At 46.8% G+C, this 22,189-nt stretch overlaps 1 protein-coding gene across 4 annotated transcripts in view; it reads right to left on the bottom strand.

Moving 5' to 3' along the window:
• Positions 1-22,189, bottom strand: part of ADCY10 (adenylate cyclase 10) — a 73,665-nt gene that overhangs the window by 31,518 nt on the left and 19,958 nt on the right. For all 4 annotated transcript variants that reach the window (XM_042924921.1, XM_042924923.1, XM_042924920.1 and 1 more), the window contains exons 10-18: positions 20,296-20,414; positions 18,739-18,815; positions 18,150-18,339; positions 15,565-15,620; positions 12,618-12,771; positions 9,999-10,191; positions 9,406-9,492; positions 5,190-5,464; positions 3,038-3,174 (exon numbers count right to left, since the gene is read on the bottom strand). In XM_042924921.1, the coding sequence (XP_042780855.1) occupies positions 3,038-3,174; positions 5,190-5,464; positions 9,406-9,492; positions 9,999-10,191; positions 12,618-12,771; positions 15,565-15,620; positions 18,150-18,339; positions 18,739-18,815; positions 20,296-20,414 (1,288 nt within the window). The remainder of the gene's footprint in view (positions 1-3,037; positions 3,175-5,189; positions 5,465-9,405; positions 9,493-9,998; positions 10,192-12,617; positions 12,772-15,564; positions 15,621-18,149; positions 18,340-18,738; positions 18,816-20,295; positions 20,415-22,189) is intronic.

Consider the following 22,189-nt stretch of genomic DNA (forward strand, 5'->3'; position numbering starts at 1 on the left):
TGTGCACCATAGCCTGTGAAGGCTGTAAATGTGAATAATGCACGCTTCCAACCTCCAGGAGCTCAAAGTCTACAGAAACAGAGAGGTAAGTAACTAATCGTCGTGCCAGGACAAGGGACCTAAAAGCTAAAAAAGCAAGGAGTACTATGTCGTGAGAAGGGAGAAGAAAAAATGATTCAGTCTTGGATTCAGAAAGGTTTCATGGAGGAGAAAGTATTTTGATTGAATCTTGAAGGATGAAGGGGTTTTCCATTGGAAGACGGGCGATCGATGCGAAGGCACAGAAGCCACAGGGCACTCGGCAAGTCAGGGGAGTGTAAGGAAACCAGGACAGCTGAACCGTAGCGTGTGGGATGCTGGAGTGCTACCGGGGGACATGTATTTGGGGAGACGGTTTGGGAGCAGAGTGTGGAGGGCGCTGAACGGCACACTCTGAAGTTGGGACTTTATTCCGAAATAAAGGGGACCTAGCACAGGTTTCCGAACAGAGGAGAGTAGTGATCCGCCAGCTACTTTTAGGAAAGTAACCCTGGAAGTTGGTATGGGAGAAACAAGAGAACAGGAGAAGGAAGACGGGGTAAGAAACGGTAACAACGGGCGATCAAGAAGTGATGGTGGGTAGGACTAGGTAGTGATACTGTGCGGCACACCAACGAGACAGAGGAAACGGGTCTAAGCAAGGCAGTGATGGCGCTGAGACATGAATGTTGCCAGTAGTCAAGCAGGGAAATACAGGAGGAGGTGCAGTATGGGAGGGAGGGCGATGCATTTAGGTTTAAGGAGGTTGAGTTCGAGGGGGTCTGGAAGATGATCCAATGGGCAATTGGGAATACACCGTCTGGAATTAAGAGCGAGGCTGTGGTTGAAGCACACACACACACACACACACATGCACACACACACACACGGAAGCTAGGGAGTAGATGAGTAACTGACCAAAACCTGGGGAGAGAGAGACGCAAGCTAGCAAGGAAGACGGCTAAGGAACGTGAAGAATGCTGTCATTGCAGGAGTAGACCCAGGGACAGGAGACGAGCTGAGGGCTGGTTGGGGGGGACAGGAAGAGTTCAGAAGCAGGGAGGGGAGGTGCGAGTGTGTTTGAGTACATTAGGAGCAGAAGAGTGGGGTTCAAGGGCACGACTCGGTCCGTGCTCTTTTACGCGTGTTCATTTCCCTTTCTAAGACCTAGCAACTGTGAGACCCGTTCTTTCAATCACACAACCCATACCAACTGAGCGCCGCCAGGGTACTGGGCATTGTTCTAGGGTTGAAGATTCAAAGGTGTGCCAGATTTCCTGCCTCCCAACGCTTAAATTCCAACAATGGCAGGGAGACAACGAACAGTAGATAAATAAATTAATGGGATAATGCCATCATGTGATTTAGCTGTCTGATGAAATAAACCCAGTAACAGAGGGTGCAGGTCAGGGAGGCTTTCTTTTTTTTTTTAATGTTTATTTATTTTTGAGACAGAGAGAGACAGAGCATAAACGGGGGAGGGGCAGAGGGAGAGGGAGACACAGAATTTGAAACAGGCTCCAGGCTCTGAGCCGTCAGCACAGACCCGACGCGGGGCTCGAACTCACGGACAGTGAGATCATGACCTGAGCCGAAGTCGGACGCTCAACCGACTGAGCCACCCAGGCGCCCCCAGGGAGGCTTTCTTTAGATGGGTCAGAGCAGAGAGAGTTGCCCCAAGCAGGCCACACCTGGGCCGAGGGAGAGAGGGGGGGGCCAGCTGTGCCAAGCGTCGGAGGAGAGGGGACAGCGGTCTGCGGCAGAAATGCGGCCAGGGTGGCGGCAGCACGTTGCAGAGCGCTGGTGAGTCCAGACAGGTGTGGAGGTCAGAGCCCGTGGGCTCTCTGGTCCCAGCCGGGAGGCTGGATTTCACCGCGAGCTCCACGGGAAACCCCCAAAAGTGGCGTGCGTGTCTTTGGAAAAGCTTTTTGTTTGGAAAGTTTCTCCAAAAGTTGTAAGAATACGACCGTGTACTCCTTGCTCAAAGTCACCCACCGGGAACATTTTGCTTCATGTGCCATATCCTTTTTCTTCTCTGCACGTACATGTTTTTTTCTGAAGCATTTACACGCAAGTGGCATCATTCAGGCCCCTTTGCCCCAAGTACCTTACTCTGGATTTCCTGAGAATAATGGGGCCCTCTTAGATAACTAGAATACACTTAGAGGCTTCAGAATATTTCATGTTGAAATAGTAATTTGCTGTCCACAGGCCAATGTTGTCAACTGGCTCAACAGTTGGGCCCCTGAGCACTTTTTTTCTTCCGATATAGGATCCAGTCTAAGATCATGTATTATATTTAGTTGTTGTTTTTTAAGTTACGCGAAATTCATATCCAGACAACCGTCTTAGTGTTTTCAATTCGTTGGCATTTGGCACATTCACACTGGTGTGTAAATAAAACCTCTCTCTAGTCTCAAAAATTTTTAATCACCCAGAAAATACTGAACGATCTTTTTAAAAAAAAAATTTTTTTAATGTTTATTTATTTTTGAGATAGAGAGAGACAGAGCATGAACGGGGGAGGGGCAGAGAGAGAGGGAGACACAGAATCCGAAACAGGCTCCAGGCTCTGAGCTGTCAGTCCAGAGCCCGACGTGGGGCTCGAACTCACGGACCGCGAGATCATGACCTGAGCCGAAGTCGGATGCTTAACTGACCAAGCCACCCAGGCGCCCCGAGGGGTACGGTTTCTAATCTTAACTCAAACTGTTAACGGGGTGATACCAGTAGGCTGTGATGACATATGCTATATGATGTAACAGCTAGAACAATCATTAAAAATCTATACAAAGAGATAGCCTCAACAATACTGTAGATAAATCAGAATTCTAAAGAATGCTCAAATAGCAAAGGGAGGCAGGAAAACGAGCACCGTAACATGGGGAGAGAAAAGGAAACTTTTCTTAATATGGCAGACTTAAGCCCTAACATATCAATTACTGCATTAAATCTAAATGGTCTAAATCTACTAACTGAAAGAGGACAGAGAGGAAAGAGCCTTCACCGGGAGACTTACTGAACAGGTTATTCCAGGTCATATTGGTCTTTTCCTCCACCTCCATTGGCTGGAAAATGAGTACCCTGTGATGGTCAAGGTTTTTTAGCAATTCTTCACAGTAAAATGGGATCCCACAGCTTCCCTCCACTAGGTACCTGCAGTGGGAACAAGGCCACCTATTTGCACCAACGAACCATATTTTCCAAAGGAAAAATATTTGACTCATTTCAACCATTTGAAAATAATATTATTCTCTATTTGTTTCCATTTGTTTTCCTTTTCTAGGGTTGCTTTTTTTTTTTTTTCGTGTTTATTTTGAGAGAGGCACAGGGTATGAGTGGGGGAGGAGCAGAGAGAGGGGGAGACACAGAATCTGAAGCAGGCTCCAGGCTCTGAGGTGTCAGCACAGAGCCCGACGCGGAGCTTGAACTCACAAACTGGGAGTTTGTGCCAAAGTCGGACGTTTAACCGACTGACCCACCCAAGAGCCCCAAGGGTTGCTTTCTACATTTTTCTTTCTTTCTTTTCTTTCTTTCTTTCTTTCTTTCTTTCTTTCTTTCTTTCTTTCTTTCAATTTTGAAGAGAGAGAGAGAGAGAGCAGTTGCAGAGGGAGAGAGAATCCCAAGCAGGCTCCACGCTCAGTGTGGAACCCAACATAGGGCTTGATCCCACAACTCTGGAATCATGACCTGAGCCAAAATCAAGACACGGGACACTCAACCAACTGAGCCACCCAGGTGTCCCTCATTTTTAAAAATTACATAAAACATTCACATGTTTTTCAAAGCCAAAACTATATAATCAGGAACATCCTCAGTCTTGCTTCCCTTGCTGACTTTATAAATAACCATGTCAGTTTCTGATTTCTCCTTTCAATGTTTCTTTTTATTTTTTTTAAATTTGTAGAACAATTTTTGGACGTTTATTTTGAGAGACAGAGACAGAGCGTGAGAGGGGGAGGGGCAGAGAGAGGGGGAGACACAGAATCCGAAGCGGGCTCCAGGCTCTGAGCTGTCAGCACAGAGCCCGATGTGGGGCTTGAACCCATGAACCGTGAGATCATGACCTGAGCTGAAGTCGGATGCTCAACTGAGCCACCCAGGTGCCCCTCAATATTTCTTTTTAAAAACGTAAACAGGGGTGTGTATATATATATATATATATATATATACACTATATATATATATATACACACTACACACACACACACACACACACACACACACAGAAAGAGGGGAGACAGAGTGAGAGACAAAGGGAAAGACCATGCCAAGTTCATGCCTGGGGTTATTTTAAATGAGACTTTGTCCAAGACATCTTTCCTCCAGAAGCAAGGCAAACTCATTAGAAAGAATGGATGCAGGGGCGCCTGGGCGGCTCAGTCAGTTGAGTGTCTGACTTCAGCTCAGGTCGTGATCTCGCGGCTTGTGGGTTTGAGCCCCGCATCGGGCTTTGTGCTGTCACCATAGAGCCTGGAGCGTGCTTCAGATTCTGTCTCCCTCTCTCTCTGCCCCTCCCCTGCTCGTGCTCTCTCTCCCTCTCTCTCTCAAAAACAAACACTAAAAAATTAAAAAACAAAAAAAAAGAAGGATGCAGATACTAAGGTGGGTTGTAAACAGTCAAGCAGGGGCACTGTCCATGTTGCTAAGGCAACTGGGGTCTGGGCCCCAGTGGAGGCATCACTGAGACACTCAGAAAGCAGTGAGTAAAGAGCCAGCCTTCAACACCTGCCACAGACGGAGAATATTCCAGACTACAGTACTGCCGGACCTTGCTCATTTACAAGTTGTGTCCTTAAACTTTACCAGTGGGGTGCTCGCTTCGGCAGCACGTATACTAAGTGTTCCCACTTTGCCTTTTGTGACACTTGCCCACGACGACGTCCTCAGTCACTGCTGACTACACGGAGAATGCCCGTACCCAACACAACGAAGGGGAAGCAACACTGAGGTCACCGAGCAAACGTCTGAGACAACCTAACGGGGGGCAATAACAAGGAAGAGGTGAACGGGGCCTATCCTACCAACCATGAGAAATGGCTCTTGAACAGCGGGCCCAGTGAACATACTGAAACGGGTACTTGTAGATACTTCTTCGGGAAACCCACGAAGTCTGGATCTGGGGAACGGACACGGAGGTCGGGACCTCAGGAGAGAAACAGGTTACTCACGTGTCCAGTTCTTTGGGGATGCCCCTGACATCGAGGTCTAGGCAGACCTTGTTGCGGATATCCTTAGGCTGCACGGCTCCGAGGGTGACGTAGGTGGTGTTCCTGTTCTTCATTATGGCGCTGGCAGCCGCACAGGGTATGTCGACGAAGGGGGACAGGGACATGATGATGAAGATAGGAATAGTCCGGATAAGCTTCTCCATGAAGGACCAGGAGGCTGCGTCGACGAACTGGCCCTCGTCGATGATGAAAATAATCCTTTCCTCTTTCACGGTCTGCACAAGGCGGAGACACAGAAAAATGCGGTGGGACTTCGGGTTTTTAGTCACGTGTGCGGGTCTGCATGTGGACCCACTGAGTTTTGTGGGGCTAAATCAAAATCTTCTTTCCAGGTGATTTGTACTAATTTAGATTCCGGTAACTTGGGAGTTTGTGGCGATCGGGACAAAGCTAGCTGGAATGGATTTTCTTACTTGGTCAGAGCTTTGTGTAAAGATAATGTGTAGGATAAATGGGTTGTAAGCAAGTGAAAGGACCCACTACATAAAAATGACTGATATGTTTACCACAAGTCATTTTATTTATTTTTTTAAATTTTTTTTTTAACATTTATTTATTTTTGAGACAGGGAGAGACAGAGCATGAACAGGGGAGGGTCAGAGAGAGGGAGACACAGAATCCGAAACAGGCTCCAGGCTCTGAGCTGTCGGCACAGAGCCCGACGCGGGGCTCAAACTCACGGACCGCGAGATCATGACCCGAGCCGAAGTCGGCCGCTCAACCGACTGAGCCACCCAGGCGGCCCCACAAGTCATTTTAATCTATGGACAAATGAAGATCTCCCGGGGGTATGAAGGAGACGAACCTCGTTTATGCTGTTCTAGCCTGACGTATGGTCTATGGTACCTTGAAATCAGATCACCTGTCCCATTCCTTGGGTAGGCTACCTCTCCCCCAAATAATCTGAATGATTTATGCACTCGTTAAGCATTTATTGTGCATCTACTAGGGTCAGGTATTGTTCTGGGTGGTGGGGCTACAAGGATGAAACAAAGTGAGAGTTTACATCTTAGTGTCGGCCCCTTACAGAGCACATCCTGGACTCCACTCTGTGAGCTGGCTAAATGGAGAAGACCTCCCCCGCTCTTCCTGCTCTGCACCCCTCTTGGCTCCCTCTGGGACGAGACTGGGTTAACCCACTCGTTCCCTCCACATTTTTACAAACAAAAGCAGCAGAGGCTACTTGAAAATTTCACGTTTCGTAAGAAAATCTCATAAAGTGTTATGACCCATTTTATCACATTTACACGATAAGTCTACTCTCATGGCCCCGTTCTGTTACCATATTTAGCCGTTCATTGACCTTGAGGACATTTTAACGGATGGGGAGGTTAGCATTGCATTGGTTTTGTTTTGGATTGATGCCTTTAAAAATACGGGGCAGATAGGGGCCCCTGGGTGGCTCAGTCCGTTAAGCGTTGGACTTCAGCTCAGGTCATGGTCTCGCGGTTCGTGAGGTCATCCCTCCCAGACTCATGCTCTTCTCTCGCTCTCAAAACTAAATGTTAAAATATTTTTTTAGCAGGAACTAAAAAAGCATGAATTCTAGAGTGCATCATGGGCCCTGGTTTCTTCATATTTAAAAGGAGAAGGTTGCACTGGATGGTCTCTAATTAATGTGACTAAAAGCCAACATCTACATTGTACTTAATATGTTCCAAGCACCGTGTGAGGCTCTTTCTAGAAAGTAACTCATTCTCCCCTTGCAACATTCCCAGGAAGTGGTACTATTGAAGCTATGCCCTGAGAAAAGTTCAGTTCAGTAACTTGCCAAGGTCGCACGGGAGAATAAATGATCTAAAGACAGTTGTCTCGGTGCTTAAAGCGTAGCTTTAGCGGTGGTTTCCAAACTCGGCGGTGTGTCAGAAACAACTGAGAAGTTTTCAAACAAAAGCCAGCGACTAAACCAATCCCTAAGCCCAACCCAAGTCCCTTGGGATCTTTAGGTGCGGAAGTAATAAACCCGTGTGTTTTGTTTTTTTCATTTTCCGCAGAGATTTTAATTCAAGTACAATTTAACGATGTTATATTAGTTTCAGGTGCACAAGATAATGATTCAGCAATTGTATACATTACTCAGTGGTCCTCACGATAAGTGTACTCTTATTCCCCTTATTTATTTCACCGGTTCCGCCTCCGCCTCCCCTCTGGCAACCACTCTTTCGTTCTCTGTATTGAAGAGTCTGGTTTTGTTGTTGTTGTTTGTAAATCCATGTTTTTTTGTGTTTTTTTTTTAAATTTTTTAAATGTTTATTTATTTTTGAGACAGAGAGAGACAGAGCATGAACGGGGGAGGGTCAGAGAGAGAGGGAGACACAGAATCCGAAGCAGGCTCCAGGCTCTGAGCTGTCAGCACAGAGCCCGATGCGGGGCTCGAACTCACGGACCGCGAGATCGTGACCTGAGCCGAAGTCGGACGCTTAACCAACTGAGCCACCCAGGCGCCCCTGTAAATCCATGTTTTTTAAGAAGCTTTCTGGATACTTGTAATGCCAACTGTCCAGAGTCTGACATTTTGAAATTACTCATAATGCCTCGCTTATTTGCCCGAAGCGGAGAAGGAGAAAGTGGTGGTACAAATCAAAGACAATGCCACAAACTTGTATCGATCATTTATAATGTGCCAGACGCTGTGCTGTGCAATAATAATACACAAATGAATCAGGCTCCCTGTCCTAAGAAGCCCACAATCGCCTGAGAGGCAGAGACACCCATATAAGGAACAAATTGTAATACTGTATGGCAAATATAATAAGAAATATGTTCAAAGTGTTACAGAAGCAGGGTGGAAGAAGGATCAGTCATGCCTAGCGCTTTGGGAGTTTTCACCAAAGAAGTGACGTTGAAGGATGACTAGCATTTCTCCAGGTTAAGAAACAAACAAAAAACCAAAACCCTTTGGACTTATGTCATTAGCCCTGGGAGTGATGTGGACAGTATAAAGCACGGGGTGGCGCAATTTACACATGTTCGTGGAGAATGAACTGGAGAGGAGAGGTCTAAGGCACAGAGCCTTGTTGGGAAGCCATGGAAGTCGTCCAGAGTGACAGAACTTGAACGACAGCAGAAGAGAGGGAGGAGACATTCCCAGGGAGAACTGAGTAGCAACCGATGAGGAAGAGAGCAAAGATCATTTCAAGTGATGCGTGAATGACTTTGCCATTAGCTAAATCAAGGATCGGACTGAGGAACAAGGGGCCCTGCGGGAGGAAACATAAAATTTAGTATTAGACGCTGAACTGAACGCGAGTTTCTACATCCACGTGTTACATATGGAAGGCTCTTGGAAAGCTGGTTCTGGGTGCTTATGAACGAGGTGAGGACTCGAAAAGAAATCTGGTGATCGTCCACATTCGGTGAATTGTCATGAGGTTACTCAGGGAACGAGGTAAGATGCAGGGGGCAGGGGGAGGAGTGTTTCTGACAAAGAGGCGCCGTTCCAAGTGTGTTCACACAACGTTCCAAGTGTGTTTACACCACCCTGTGAGTCAGGTACTGCTATCTGCCTATTTTATAGATGATTAAACAAGGGCATAGGTAAGTCAACTTGCACAAGGTTACCCAGGTAGCAAGCGATAGGCCTGCGGGTTCAAATGTGGGTAGCGTGGGGCGCCTGGGTGGCTTGGTCGGTTAAGCATCTGACTTCAGCTCAGGTCATGATCTCACGGTCCGTGAGTTCGAGCCCCGCGTCGGGCTCTGTGCTGACCGCTCAGAGCCCAGAGCCTGTTTCAGATTCTGTGTCTCCCTCTCTCTCTGCCCCTCCCCCGTTCATGCTCTGTCTCTCTCTGTCTCAAAAATAAATAAACGTTAAAAAAAAGTGTTTAAAAAAAAAACAAATGTGGGTAGCGTGACTAGGGAGCCTCCACACATGACCCCTTGGCCATGCTGTACCTCTCACAGAGCGAGAAGAAAAAAGGGCTGGTCTCAAGGAGAAGCCAGACTCCCGGGAGTAATGTGAAAGGGACCCCTTTCAAGCACAGCTAAATTCTGAACAGACTCTTGACTTGAGGTTTGGAAGGAAGAAAGGAGAACGAGACGCGGGCTGTGTTAGGATAAAGCTCTCACACCGGTCGAAGCCTTTTGCCGGTGGCGTCTGAACCCCTCCGGCCGCCTCCCGGTTGCCCTTGCCCCCGACTCGACCCACAGCGGCTCTTACTTGCTCCAAGATCTTCATAAACAATGCTTCCAACTGCTTTTGCTTTCTGAAGGTGGTCATCTTGGAAACCTCTCGTGAAATAGGGAACTGTACAAAGAATCGGGAGAAGATCAGGTGTGGGAACATAGCAAAGGGCGCTACTAGCTGCGTGACTCGGGGCGAATCACTTTCCCATTCCGCGCCATCGAATCCTCATGCGTTGGCTAATTCATGGCGTCCCTTCCGGCTGTCACACGCTATGTCACCGAATCTAGTAAGATACAGGAAGTAACGGGGCATACTCTGTCTTTGCACTGGCAGTCTCCTGGACCAGCTAGTCCAGTGTAGCTATGATGGGAAGGTGAGAGCCAAACGAATCAGCGGGTTTGGGATTTTTTTTTGAGTATGGTATTTCTAGATACTTCCAATGTCTCAGGAAGGGGGATGCTCATTCAAAGACGTTTGGGAACCATTTCCTCATCACCCAGATTCTCCACATGAGAAAGGAAAAAGGCGATAAACGGCCAAGAGACGCTAAGGCGTCAGACCTCAGGCAGGGGTCGCTGCGCGGGCCCTGTCCCTCTTTCCTGCAGGCGTCAGATCTAGTGACTCACCCGGACGTGGAAGATGTCATTCAGAAGACAGTGGAACTTCTCGTCCAACAGTGTCTTGACTTTATTTTGAAGGTTGGTCTGTCGTTCTTTATAATGTTTACAAGTATCCAGACCTAGTACACTGGCCATGAATATCTGGATGGTATAAAAATTTTGATGGAAGCTGATCTTAGTCAACGCGATAGCAATCGTCCTGTTCGTGAGAAAGCCAAGAAGCAGAAGAGAGTTCTTAAACGTATGTTTTGAAAAGAAGAAAGAACGACGGAACGCTCCGGTTTTTCGTAGTCAGTTGCAACAGAACTTTCCTATATTATCCGGAAGCTGTTCGTTACTCCTGCTTCAGATACACCCCCTCATCCCGCTATGTCCCTGAGCCCTCCTAACTGACCCTGGCTCTGCCCTCTTCTACGGCCCCACTCCCACCACCTTGCTCTAGGCCCTCAGACTTTCACCCGCACTGCTGAGTAACATGCTCCTACCCTTGCCTAGTGCCATGATTCGACGCACCACCTTTACAGAAGCCTGACGTTAACGGGATCGATGCCAATTCTCTCTCCGATCTGCAAGTCTTCAGCGGCTCCCATTGCCAAAAGGTGTAAGCCTACGCTTCTTTTCTGTGACATACAAGCCTTTTCTGGGTCTCAGTGTGCCATTTCTTGCCACACTGCCCAGCAGTCCATCCTCTACCAACGAACTGGTGAGACATCCCTGAACACCCAGAGTGGTTTCCTCTCCCCATGCCTCTGTGCGGGCTGTCTCCCCAGCCTGGAAGCTTACCACTCCTCACAGCCCCTGGTAACCCCTCGTCTCCTGCTTGTCTGCAAATCTCAGCTCAGGTGCAGCCTCCTGGAAATCTTTCCTGGAGCCCCAAGGCTGCGTTACATACAAGGTTGGGTTTGTCCTAGCTTCTGCAGTATCCCGGTGGCACACTTCAATCACTGTCCTCACCGATCCTATTTTCATCGTCTCTCTCTCCTCTTCCGTGAGCAGTTACGTAGCGGCATAGATTGGGTCCCTAATCCAAAATGACTAGTTTCTTTATAAGAAGGGGAAATTTGGGGCGCCTGGGTGGCTCAGTCGGTTGAGCGTCCGACTTTCCGACTTCGGCTCGGGTCACGATCTCGCGGTTCGTGAGTTCAAGCCCCGCGTCGGGCTCTGGGCTGACAGCTCAGAACCTGGAGCCTGTTTCAGATTCTGTGTCTCCCTCTCTCTCTCTGACCCTCCCCCGTTCATGCTCTGTCTCTCTCTGTCTCAAAAATAAATAAATGTTAAAAAAAAAATTAAGAAGGGGAAATTTGGACACAGACAAGGCACGGGGAGAACACTATATAAAGGCAGAGATCGGGTGATGCTTCTACAAGCCTACAATTGGTAGCCAACCACCAGAAGCTAGGGAAAAAGGCATGGAACAGACTGTCCCTCACAGCCGTCAGCAGGAACTAACCCAGCTGTCAACCTCGGTCTCCGACTCCCAGCCTCCAGTACTCGGAGGCAATACATTTCTGCTCAGGAAGCCATACAGTTTGTGGTTCTTTGTTATGACAATTCTAGCAAACAAATACAGCCCTCAACAGTTCCCGGAACACAGTAGGTACTCAATAAGTGACGGAATACATGAATGAATAAATAAATGTCTTCTGGTTATAATGAATAACCAGCGACGTTAAAGATATTTGCAAACTGGCCTTTCGCAGGCTTGACATTGAAAAAAGAGTAGAGGGGCGCCTGGGTGGCTCAGTCGGTTAAGCGGCCGACTTCGGCTCAGGTCATGATCTCGCGGTCCGTGAGTTCGAGCCCCGCATCGGGCTCTGTGCTGACAGCTCAGAGTCTGGAGCCTGTTTCAGATTCTGTGTCTCCCTCTCTCTGCCCCTCCCCCGTTCATGCTCTGTCTCTCTCTGTCTCAAAAATAAATAAACGTTAAAAAAAAAAAATTAAAAAAAAAAAAAAGAAAAAAAGAGTAGAAATACAGGTAATGTAAGGTTTCTAAGCATATTCCCCTTAAAGGCTTGAGGTCCTGTGAATGACACACAGGTAATGTAAGGTTTCTAAGCATATTCCCCTTAAAGGCTTGAGGTCCGATGGTGAAGGGACATGAGACACCATCGTCATCTCAGTCACCGTCACCGTCACTGAGTATCACTCTGTCCATGAGGTGCCACATGACATTTCTTGTATGAAAACACATGAATGGGGTGAGATAAGTACATTGGCTCTGCCTTCCAAAGGAGAATCCAGAGGCCTATCATTCTCTATCGCCAGCTGGATAAATTTCTGTTTGTTCTGCTGACCCGATCTTGCCCCCAACGTCCATGCCAGGAGTTCTCAAAGTGTCCGCACACCGGGATTACTTAGGAAGCTTTAAAATATTGATATCCAAGCCCTGCCTGGCATTAAATCAGGATCTCCAGGGGTCAGCCCAGCTTCTCATTTTCTTAGTTCAATCTGTTTATCATCTATTACCTATTTAGTACAGAGGGCATGGCACCCAGTAACTGATAGACTGTGGGTAGTTCACAAAAGGCGAATTACATCGAGGAGAGGAACGTGACAATAAATGAAACTCTTAAGGACATCAGGAATCTCTGAGTTCTCAAGAAACGATCATGGCAAGACACTCACCTGTGGTTCTCACCTTGGGCCAGATACTCAATTTCCATAAGTATCTGGCTTTTTCCATATCCTGATAATCCTTCGTACATTAGGACTCGGCTGCAGTTGGACACCAAAAATTCCTTCATACGACACATGAAGTATTTGATCTCCTTATCACGTCCTGTAATTTGCATTTTTTAAAAAGGGAGCAAACCTAATCAACATAAAGTAGTTGAGACATATATAAAAAAAACACATAGTGATCACGCTCCTACAAATACCTTTAGAATTCCCATGGAATTGCTCATGACCTTTCTTGAGATACTGTGCACTTTAAAAATTTTTGAAACCTTTCTCTGGAGCTTTCTAGTTACGGTTTTATCTGATCCCCACACGCTGTGAGGCCAAGTATTCGTAGAACGCTCATTATAACGTCCATTTAATTTTAGTGTAGAAAACGGAGATTTAAGGTAGCAAACTGCTACCAGAATTAAACCAGGGTTGTCTGACCCTGGTCCTTGCGTTCTTTTCCTTTTTCTTTTCCTCCATAGCACACGAGAAGTAATCTATAGATTATTACATTGGGAAATAAGTTTATTAAATTAGGGTTCCCACGTTAAACAATTATGGAAAACATTTTTTATTCCTACTTCTGTGAAAGAAACTTGCTCTCTTCTATGAGAAATGATCCTTATCTCAGGGCTACTGGAAACATTATCCGTACTAAGAAAATTCAACTTGCTTTCAAAAGTCATGTGTAGATTATTTCTATCACAGGAACAACCGACATTATAAAATATAGTCTTTTTCTGATTGTGAAACTCAACACATGCTCGCCATGAAAAATACGGAAAACTGAGAAGAAAATAAACATCACCTTGGTCACAACCCTGACACTTCTTTTTCTTACATCTTTTTAAATATATGTAATAGGAAGCCTGCCTGAGATCTGAAACCCAGCCCACAATTTTGGGAACCTTTCAGGGCTGGTTCTTTCTTCTTTGCTGGATTGGGCACTGCTGGCGGGGGTGGGGGTGGGACCATTTTGGACCCCTTCACAGAGCAAACACATAGCCCGATGTTATCCAATGTCTAATGAAAACCAGGACGATTACTCTAAGCTTAGATGTTTTATACAAAGCAGCCGACTGTTTACGTGGTAAGGCAAATTTCTGGGCGATTCAGCGAGAACCACTCTGCAGATTTCACTGCTTCATTTGGGGGAAACGTTCCCTCTCTGAAAATGCATTTGAACTTCAGTATTATGAGATGCGTCACACTCTTCTTTGGCCTGAACCTCACGGAGGTAACTCAGAAAAGTCACGTCACCTTGTTTCTCTTCCAACGAGGCCCTAATATCTGGGACACTTTTTGAGTATAGGTTTGTTAACATCTATACTGTTAGCATATACGATTTCATTTTCAGGAACTCTTGTTAAAAAAAAGGGTATTTCCTATAGTCCTCACCTCTGACAAGTTTCTTTTTGGCTAGAGCGATAAGGAAAGGTTGTGTGGGCTTGATCTTTACCTCACAGCGATGGAATCAGGGCAAAGAGGCGCCCAGACCAGATTGGGAAACATAAGCAGATTGTGCCAATGTGGCCTGCTATGGCGGTCGGATGGAGTCCTTGGTCTTATACAAGGGGGTTAGGACTTCCATTTGCTGTCAGTCGCCGTGACAACAATCATATCGTAGGACGGGCAGTAAGGCCTCGGAGGAGGGTGAGGGTGAGCATTCCTTCTCCTTTCCAGCCTTCAAGCGTCTGGGAATCTGTATTTACAAGAAGTGATTAGACTCTGAAAAACACACTACTGAGGATCCAAGTACCCTTTTCAGTTCTGGAACTGCTGCCTTCTTTCTGCTCTGCTGAAATCAAGATTCTGTCCTGATATCCCCCCAAAGTGTGGGACAGAGCCTCCTCCTGATTGTCCTAACACAGTTAGGACCAGGATTTAACTTATGATGATACTTTTAGGGATGTTCATCTAACAGAAGAAAATTACAAGTGTTCCTAGAAATGGCTGTCTTCAGATTCCACAAGCCTATCTTCATGATGGTCTCTTCCCCCAGAGGGTGTATCCTTACCTCATTTTAGGCCCCCTTCCCTGTCTAATCTCATGTCAAGTTAGCTTTCTCTTGATACGCTTCCTGTCACCAAGAATCACAAAAACATCACTGCCATTGCCAGATAGATCATAGATCTAAATGTAAAAGGTAAAAACAAAGTTTCTGGAAGAGAATCTAAAAATAGATCTTCACGATTTGGGGTGATGGAAAACTTTTAAACAGTGTACAAAAGCACTAACTGTCAAAGACCAGGTTTATATAACCTAGATTATACTAAAATACAATATTCTGGTCATCAAACACATCACCAACAGGGTGAAAAGGCAAGCACGGGATGGGAGGAGTTACGTACAAGAAACACAAACGACAGCGGACCCGTGTCCAGAATATACAAAAAATGCCAACAGATCTAAAATAAAGATACGACCCAACTGGAAAATAGGCAGCAGAGTTGTATAGACGCGTTATAAAAGATGATGCCCAAATGGCCAACAAATATATGAAAAAGGAACTCAACCGTATCAGGGAAGCACAAATGGAAATCACAGTGAGACACTACCACACACCCAACAGAGTTATGAAAATTATGAAGACTTAAAACGAAGTTGTTGGTGAGGATGAGGAACTCTCCTAACACCGTGGGTCAGCATATAAGTAAATACAGCCATTTTGGACAATTATTTGGTATCATCTCCCAAACCATCTCCCAAACCTCAAGAGAAACACGTACGTGTGTTCGCCAAAAGACACACACAGGCATCTATTTTTCCATTTCTTCGCCTGGAAGGTGATTGTACGCCCATTTTGTGATCATTCGTTAGGAGGCACGCTTAACGCTGGTATACTTTTCTGTATGTTTTGTTATAGTTCAGTAAAGAAGCTTAAAAATCACGGCTTACTACCTACCCAGCAAAGGGTAGCCCTCATTTCTGTTGCAGATGAGGTATGCCATACCAAACATGCTGAAGAGAAGAAAAGAAAAGATGTTAGAGTGAGAACCCGGAAATATAGAAAATTCCACCAAGTGCCCGGACGGTGATTTGGCAAGCACATGCTGTGTGCCTGGCACGGTTTCAAGTCCTCTGCCCACGTACCGCCCTTTACCCCGGACAAAAACCTTACGAAGAAGGTACGATTATATCCATTTTACAAACGGGGAAATTGAGATGCAGAGCGTTTAATTTGCCCGAGGTCCCACGGGGAGTGGTGGCAGGAACGGAGAATACCGACAGAATCAGTATCTATAACCGGGCCAGTGTATACACGCTTGCCCACTGCGCACTACTGTTTCTTGAAGGAGCCTTTTTAGTCAAGTGGACCATCCCCTTGTCTGCACTGCCATACCATTGTGTTACGTCTCTGTTATAGCACGTACCAACTTCTGCGTAATACACAGCTCACGGGGCATATCGTGTATGTTGGTCTTCCCCATTAAATTGTGAACTTTCAGGGCAGGACCCAGGCCTGTTCGTATTCGTATGTGCATTTCGACACTATCTCATCTGCAGAAATGGTATAGAAGAACTAGGAGGAGGGCAGCCTTTGGGACGAGACGGTCCTGAATTTCTGTGGCAGACGGACCGCATTGATGGCCCCACTTCTTGAACCCTACTTGTATCTACGCCCTGGGCTCTGTCACTCTACAGAGCCTTCCTGCTGTGAGCTCATCCTTGTGAATGCTTTGCCAATGGGATGTTTTTGTTTTTTGTTTTTTTTAATTTTTGTTTGAGAAAGAGAGAGTAAGCAGAGGAGAGGGACAGAGGGGGAGAGAGAGAGAATCTCAGGCAGGCTCCACGCTCAGTGTGGAGCCCGACGCGGGACTCGATCCCGTGACCCTGGGATCATGACCTGAGCTGAAATCCAGAGTTGGATGCTCAACCAACCGAGCCACCCAGGTGCCCCTGCCCGTGGGATGTTACCAAATGCGACACAGAGGCTTGACAAATGCTTGGGCTTTGGGCTTGCTCTCTGTTGCTCTTCTGATATTGCCATGAGAACAGGCCTGGGCCAGGCCGATGGAGGATGGCACACATAGAGCCAAATCGTCTCATTTATATCAGCCAAACTTCCCACCTACCCACCGTCCCCCTCCCCCCCACCCCCCGACATCGTCCTGGATCAGCCAACAAACTGCTGAACTCCAGGCATGTGAACAGGCATAGACAAGATCAGCCAAACCCAGCCAAGATCAATCGAGTCCCACATATTTGTGGGATAAGTAAATATTTACTGTGGTATACCACTGTATTTACTGTGGCTTCCTATAACGGAGCGTTATTGTGGCATTTTGAATCTTGGCTCTTTGTTTGCCAGATTTACAACCACGGACGTAAAGTCGTTACGCCTCTGAATCTCAGTTTTTAAATTTATAAAGCGGAGACAATGATAGTGTCTCCGTGATGTGGCTGATACTAAGAATAAACTATGTATTTTGAGGTAAAGTGCCTAACCCTTAAGAAGGACTCACACAAAAAAATTAGTAGTATTCATTCACTTATTCACACAGCATTTTATTGATGGTCTATGCAAGCCAAGTACAGTGCTGAACCCTGGGAATACAAAGACGAAAAATAAAGACTCCTTGAACCAACTGCAGCCCTGGTACTGTTATATGATCCTTTAAGACCTAGATTCTAGCTCGCTAATATAAAGAATAAATACCTTTCCACTTTCCATATTACTCATTTACTTGTTATTAACGAGTGCCTACTATGTGCCAAGCCCTGGGAGTATTAAAAATGAACAGGAGATAGCTACTATCATCAAAAAGCTCATAATGTGTATCAGATCAGCAATCATGATGGGTATGTGCTAGAGTTACAGAGAGGAGGAAAATGCTAAGTTGACTGTGGTTGTCCCAGTAGACAAGGGTGGGGGAGGGGATGGGGAGGACACTCTATTTAGACAGCCCAGAGGAGAGGGCACAGGAGGAGATACGGTTGGAAAGGCAGATGGCTGTATGTCACTTTGAGGGATTTGAACATTATCATGAAAATGACTGGAAGCCGCTGAAGGACTTTAAGTTCCAAGGGGATCCCTACGTATCTAAGCTGGGCTTCTGGGGAACAGATTTCACTAAAGACCGAGAGGAGGAAAAATATCTCACACTCTTTTAGCCCCGTCCATGCCTGGCACATAGTTGGTACGATCAGTAAATACTTAATGGTTGGCCGCTGGGTCCATCTGGGTCCCAAAAGATACTCAAATGAGGGGTTCTCTGTTCAGTTTGCACCACCTTTGAAGAACCACCCTTAGATTATCAGTAGTGAGGGCAGGATGGGATCATACCACTATCGTGATGCTATACTATCAGTAAGATAGAGAAGGACGAAGGATTTGGGAAATCTGGGCCTCGTTCTGGGGAAGGAATCGGTTTCACTTTCATAAATTGCCTTCAAATCGGGCACGGGTGACTGATGGTTTTGGCTATCCTAATTTTCCCACTTCTTTACTAAAAAAAAAATACCGCAAAATCGACGCCCCACACTCACACTTTCTCATTCAGTCCCAAACACTGGTAGACAGGTCCGGGGTCCGCAACACCTTTCATGACTTTCTTTGGAAGCTCTTTGAAAAAGTAGGCTGGGAGGTTGCTGCCATTGTAGGTGACGGAGTCACAAGTCACGGTTCCTGGGTAGTACATCATCATCCTGGCAGCTATGTTGACTTTTTGGCCAATCACTGAAACAGAAGGGAGGAGGGCAAAGGCCGGGGAGAAAGGAGCCATTGAACTAGCAGAATGCAATCTGGAACACACTGTCCCCAAGTGGCATGTTCTTTAGGGACTTTTAATAGGAATTACGAGGAGTAACTGTCTAATGTTCACAGGAAAGGGTTATAAAGGCGGCCTCATTCCATGCACTTACAGCCTCTACAGATCCCCGCGAACGACTACTTATTTCTGATACGCATGCACAGCTCAGAAACCCACACTTTGCAAGCAACGAGCTGCCAAGGGGCAAAGCTACGTGGCTGGGCTCCAAGCTTTCAGAGGGCAGGGCCCCTGTCTCGCTTAGCTATCCTTCCTCCCCCAAGGCCGGAGGACAAGGCGAGGAGAGAGGAGGAGTTAGCTCAGCGCACCTGTGTATTCATGCCTCACAGAGTGTCCGACGATTCCGCAGAAGACGATCCCACTAGCCACGCCGATGGAAACGGTACTGGCAGCCGGGAGAAAGCAAGAGAGTTGTAAGGGAAAGGTACTGAGCGGAGAGAAAGTGGGGAGGGTGGGGACACGATGACGAACGGGGCAGGGGAACGGACAGGGGGGCAGGGAGGCGTTTCGATAGGTAACTGTCTTCCCTTGTGGGGAGTTTAGGGCGACTGCCCAGGGCCCGGACGTGCGAAGGAGGCACAGCTTGAGACGCAGAACTAAGTTCTCGGGAGTGACAAATCACTTCCCTTTCCTGCTACTTTTCAATACCCATCTGAGCCACTTTTCTGGAAAATAACCTCTCACCACCGCAGGTGGACTTGAATTGCTGACACCGTAAGCATTGTAACCAACTCAGCGATGTTTGTTACGGTGAGAAAGAACAAAGTCACGGAGGAACTCAGATGTAGTGTGTGGCCGTCAAAAGCTAGCTTAGTTAATACATGAGGGTGGCTGCATAGATGGATGACGAGGGGCTGACGTGGCAGAAATGCTTAGAGCCAGGGGGGTGGTACCTGTTAAAGTAGAGCCCCGAGTTGGGGACATCGGGGTGCTCGGGCGAGGCAAACCTGAGGGCCTGGGCTCTTAGGCAGCCCGGGCTGGGGATGCTAAACCTGACCTTCTTAACAGCTTAACTGTGAGTGGATCATCTTGAGATCGGATCAGTATATAAATTTCCAACCCAAGGACTCATTGCATCTCTCAGTTATTAAAAATCAACTCAAGGGACACCTGGGTGGCTCAGTCGGTTCAGCGTCTGGCTTCGGCCTACGTCATGATCTCGTGATTCCTGGGTTGGGGCCCCGCGTCGGGCTCTGCACTGACAGCTCAGAGCCTGGAGCCTGCTTTGGATTCTGTGTCCCTCTCTCTCTGTCCTCCCCTGCTCATGCTCTGTCTCTCTCTCTCAAAAATAAATAAATGTGAAGAAAAAAAATCAATTGAAGGGGTACCTGGGTGGGCTCAGTCAGTTAAGGGTCCCACTCTTGGTTTTGGCTCAGGTCATCATCTCAGGGTTTGTGGGTTCGAGCCATGCATCGGGCTCCGTACTGTCAGCACAGAGCCTGCTTGGGATTCTCTCTCTCTCCCTCTCTCTCTCTCTCTCTCTACCCTTCCCCCACTCACTCTGTCTCTCAAAATAAATAAATAAGCTTAAAAATTTTTTAAAAACTCAACTCAAGTCTTCCATATGGTGTTGAGATTTCAACCTCTACCAAGAAGCCAGAGCATAGACAGGCAACCCAAGTAGGTTTTCTTGCAAACCTGCTATGTCTTGACTTTTTAAGAGTGTCCTTTTCTGCATTTTGCCTTCACCATCCCTCTATGGCTGCATCACGGCTGGGTTGGCCCCGAGGAATGAGTACGAACAGAAGGGCTTCCAGTCAACGACAGCCCTCTCCTTCCCTCCTGTCCCCTGACCGTTTGTGCCATCTCCCCATATGCTACGAAATGGTCAGGGTCCACCAGATGGGAACAGGGTCAACACTCACTGGATTTTGTGAACCTGAGAGCAGAAGTCAAATATATCCATAGCACTTTCCAAGGCATGAGTGACCTCGTCAGGAGCCTTTTCCCCAGGGAAACCAAAGACACAGAGGAAGGAGCAGCCCTGTGAGGGAGAGAGTCAGCACACACAGCTGGCGGAGGGCCATCTTTCAACTGAACCAGCCAGGGGCGCCTGGGTGGCTCAGTGGGTGAAGCAACCGACTTGGGTTCGGGTCATGATCTCGTGGCTCGTGGGTTCGAGCCCCACGCTGGGCTCTGTGCTGACAGCTCAGAGCCTGGAGCCTGCTTCGGATTCTGTTTCCCTCTCTCTCTGCCCCTCCCTGCTCATGCTCTGTCTCTGTCTCAAAAATGAATTTTAAAAAACATTAAAAAAAAAAAAATTTAAACTGAACCAGCCAGAAGGCTACTGGAAGGAGGGCAGCAACACTCACTTTCTGAGTCACCCTTGATCATGATTTCTCACACATCTATTTTATTTTTAGTAAACGTCCTCTGACTTCTAGCCTGAGGAGGGCTTGCTTTTCTCCAGAGACAATGGGTTGTGCTGGGCTATTTGTGGGTACCCACCTGTCTCTCCCCCTGCGGCCAAGGTCTTACCCTACGCGCTGCTAAGTTTAAATCTGAGAAAACAGCACAGAGCAGTGGAAAAGGCACCCGCTCTGCAGTCAGAAAATCTGTGTTCTCAGGCCACTTCGCAAGTGTGGGGACTTGGGTAAGTCAATTACGCGCAGCGAACTTCAGTTTATCGATCTGCAAATGGCTATGACATAGACCTGCGAAGGTCGCTCTGGCTCCTAAAATGAGGGTTCTATGTATATACACATACACATGTATAACTTTGCAGACTACTTTACAGCATGTGTATACTCTACATAGTATATTACGTGTATCCTGTATTTTGTATAGAATGTAGACTTTATTATTTGTATTTTTTAATGTTTATTCATTTCTTGAGAGAGAGAGAGAAAGACGGAGCGTGAGCAGAGGAGGGGCAGAGAGAGACGGAGACACAGAATCCAAAGCAGGCTCCAGGCTCCGAGCTGTCAGCCCAGAGCCTGACGCGGGGCTCGAACCCACGGACTGTGAGATCATGACCTGAGCTGAAGCCGGACGCTCAACCGACTGAGCCACCCAGGCGCCCCAAATATATACTTTACAGTATATATGCTTTTATAAACTTAATGTTATATATGTAAGTTTATATGAAACATTATATACATTTATAATGCAAACTTGGTACACAGTTACACTTTGTGAACTCTAAAGTTCTTTTCAGATATTGTTATTATTCTTAGGGATAATGGCTTAAACTGAGAGTGCTTTTTCTTGGCATAGACTTAACTGTTCCAAGCAGTATTAAACTCTTTGCAATCTTAGTATCAATCACTTAAACAATTACCTGCGTCAGATGCTGCTGTCTATAAGAAAAGAGCATAATAATTAAAGGATGATGGGCTACAAATTTCAGTCTGTATACGTGACATATCCTGATGAAAGGCAAAAGAGAACACCTCGAATCCTTTTTTTTTTTAATTTTTTTTTTTAATGTTTATTTATTTTTGAGACAGAGAGAGACAGAGCATGAACAGGGGAGGGACAGAGAGAGAGGGAGACACAGAATCTGAAACAGGCTCCAGGCTCTGAGCTGTCAGCACAGAGCCCGACGCGGGGCTCGAACTCACGGACCGCGAGATCGTGACCTGAGCCGAAGTCGGCCGCTTAACTGACTGAGCCACCCAGGCGCCCCAACACCTTGATTTCTTTAACCCTCTCCAAAAAGAATCTAAGTGTCAGATCCTAGTTGGCGCTGGGTTCTATCTTGATGGGATAAAGGAAGCCCTGATTCAGGTCTGTGCAAAGACTAGAGGGTAACCCTTT

This window comes from Panthera leo, chromosome F3 (genome assembly GCF_018350215.1).
Source record: "Panthera leo isolate Ple1 chromosome F3, P.leo_Ple1_pat1.1, whole genome shotgun sequence".
In the NCBI taxonomy this organism is placed as follows: domain Eukaryota; kingdom Metazoa; phylum Chordata; class Mammalia; order Carnivora; family Felidae; genus Panthera; species Panthera leo.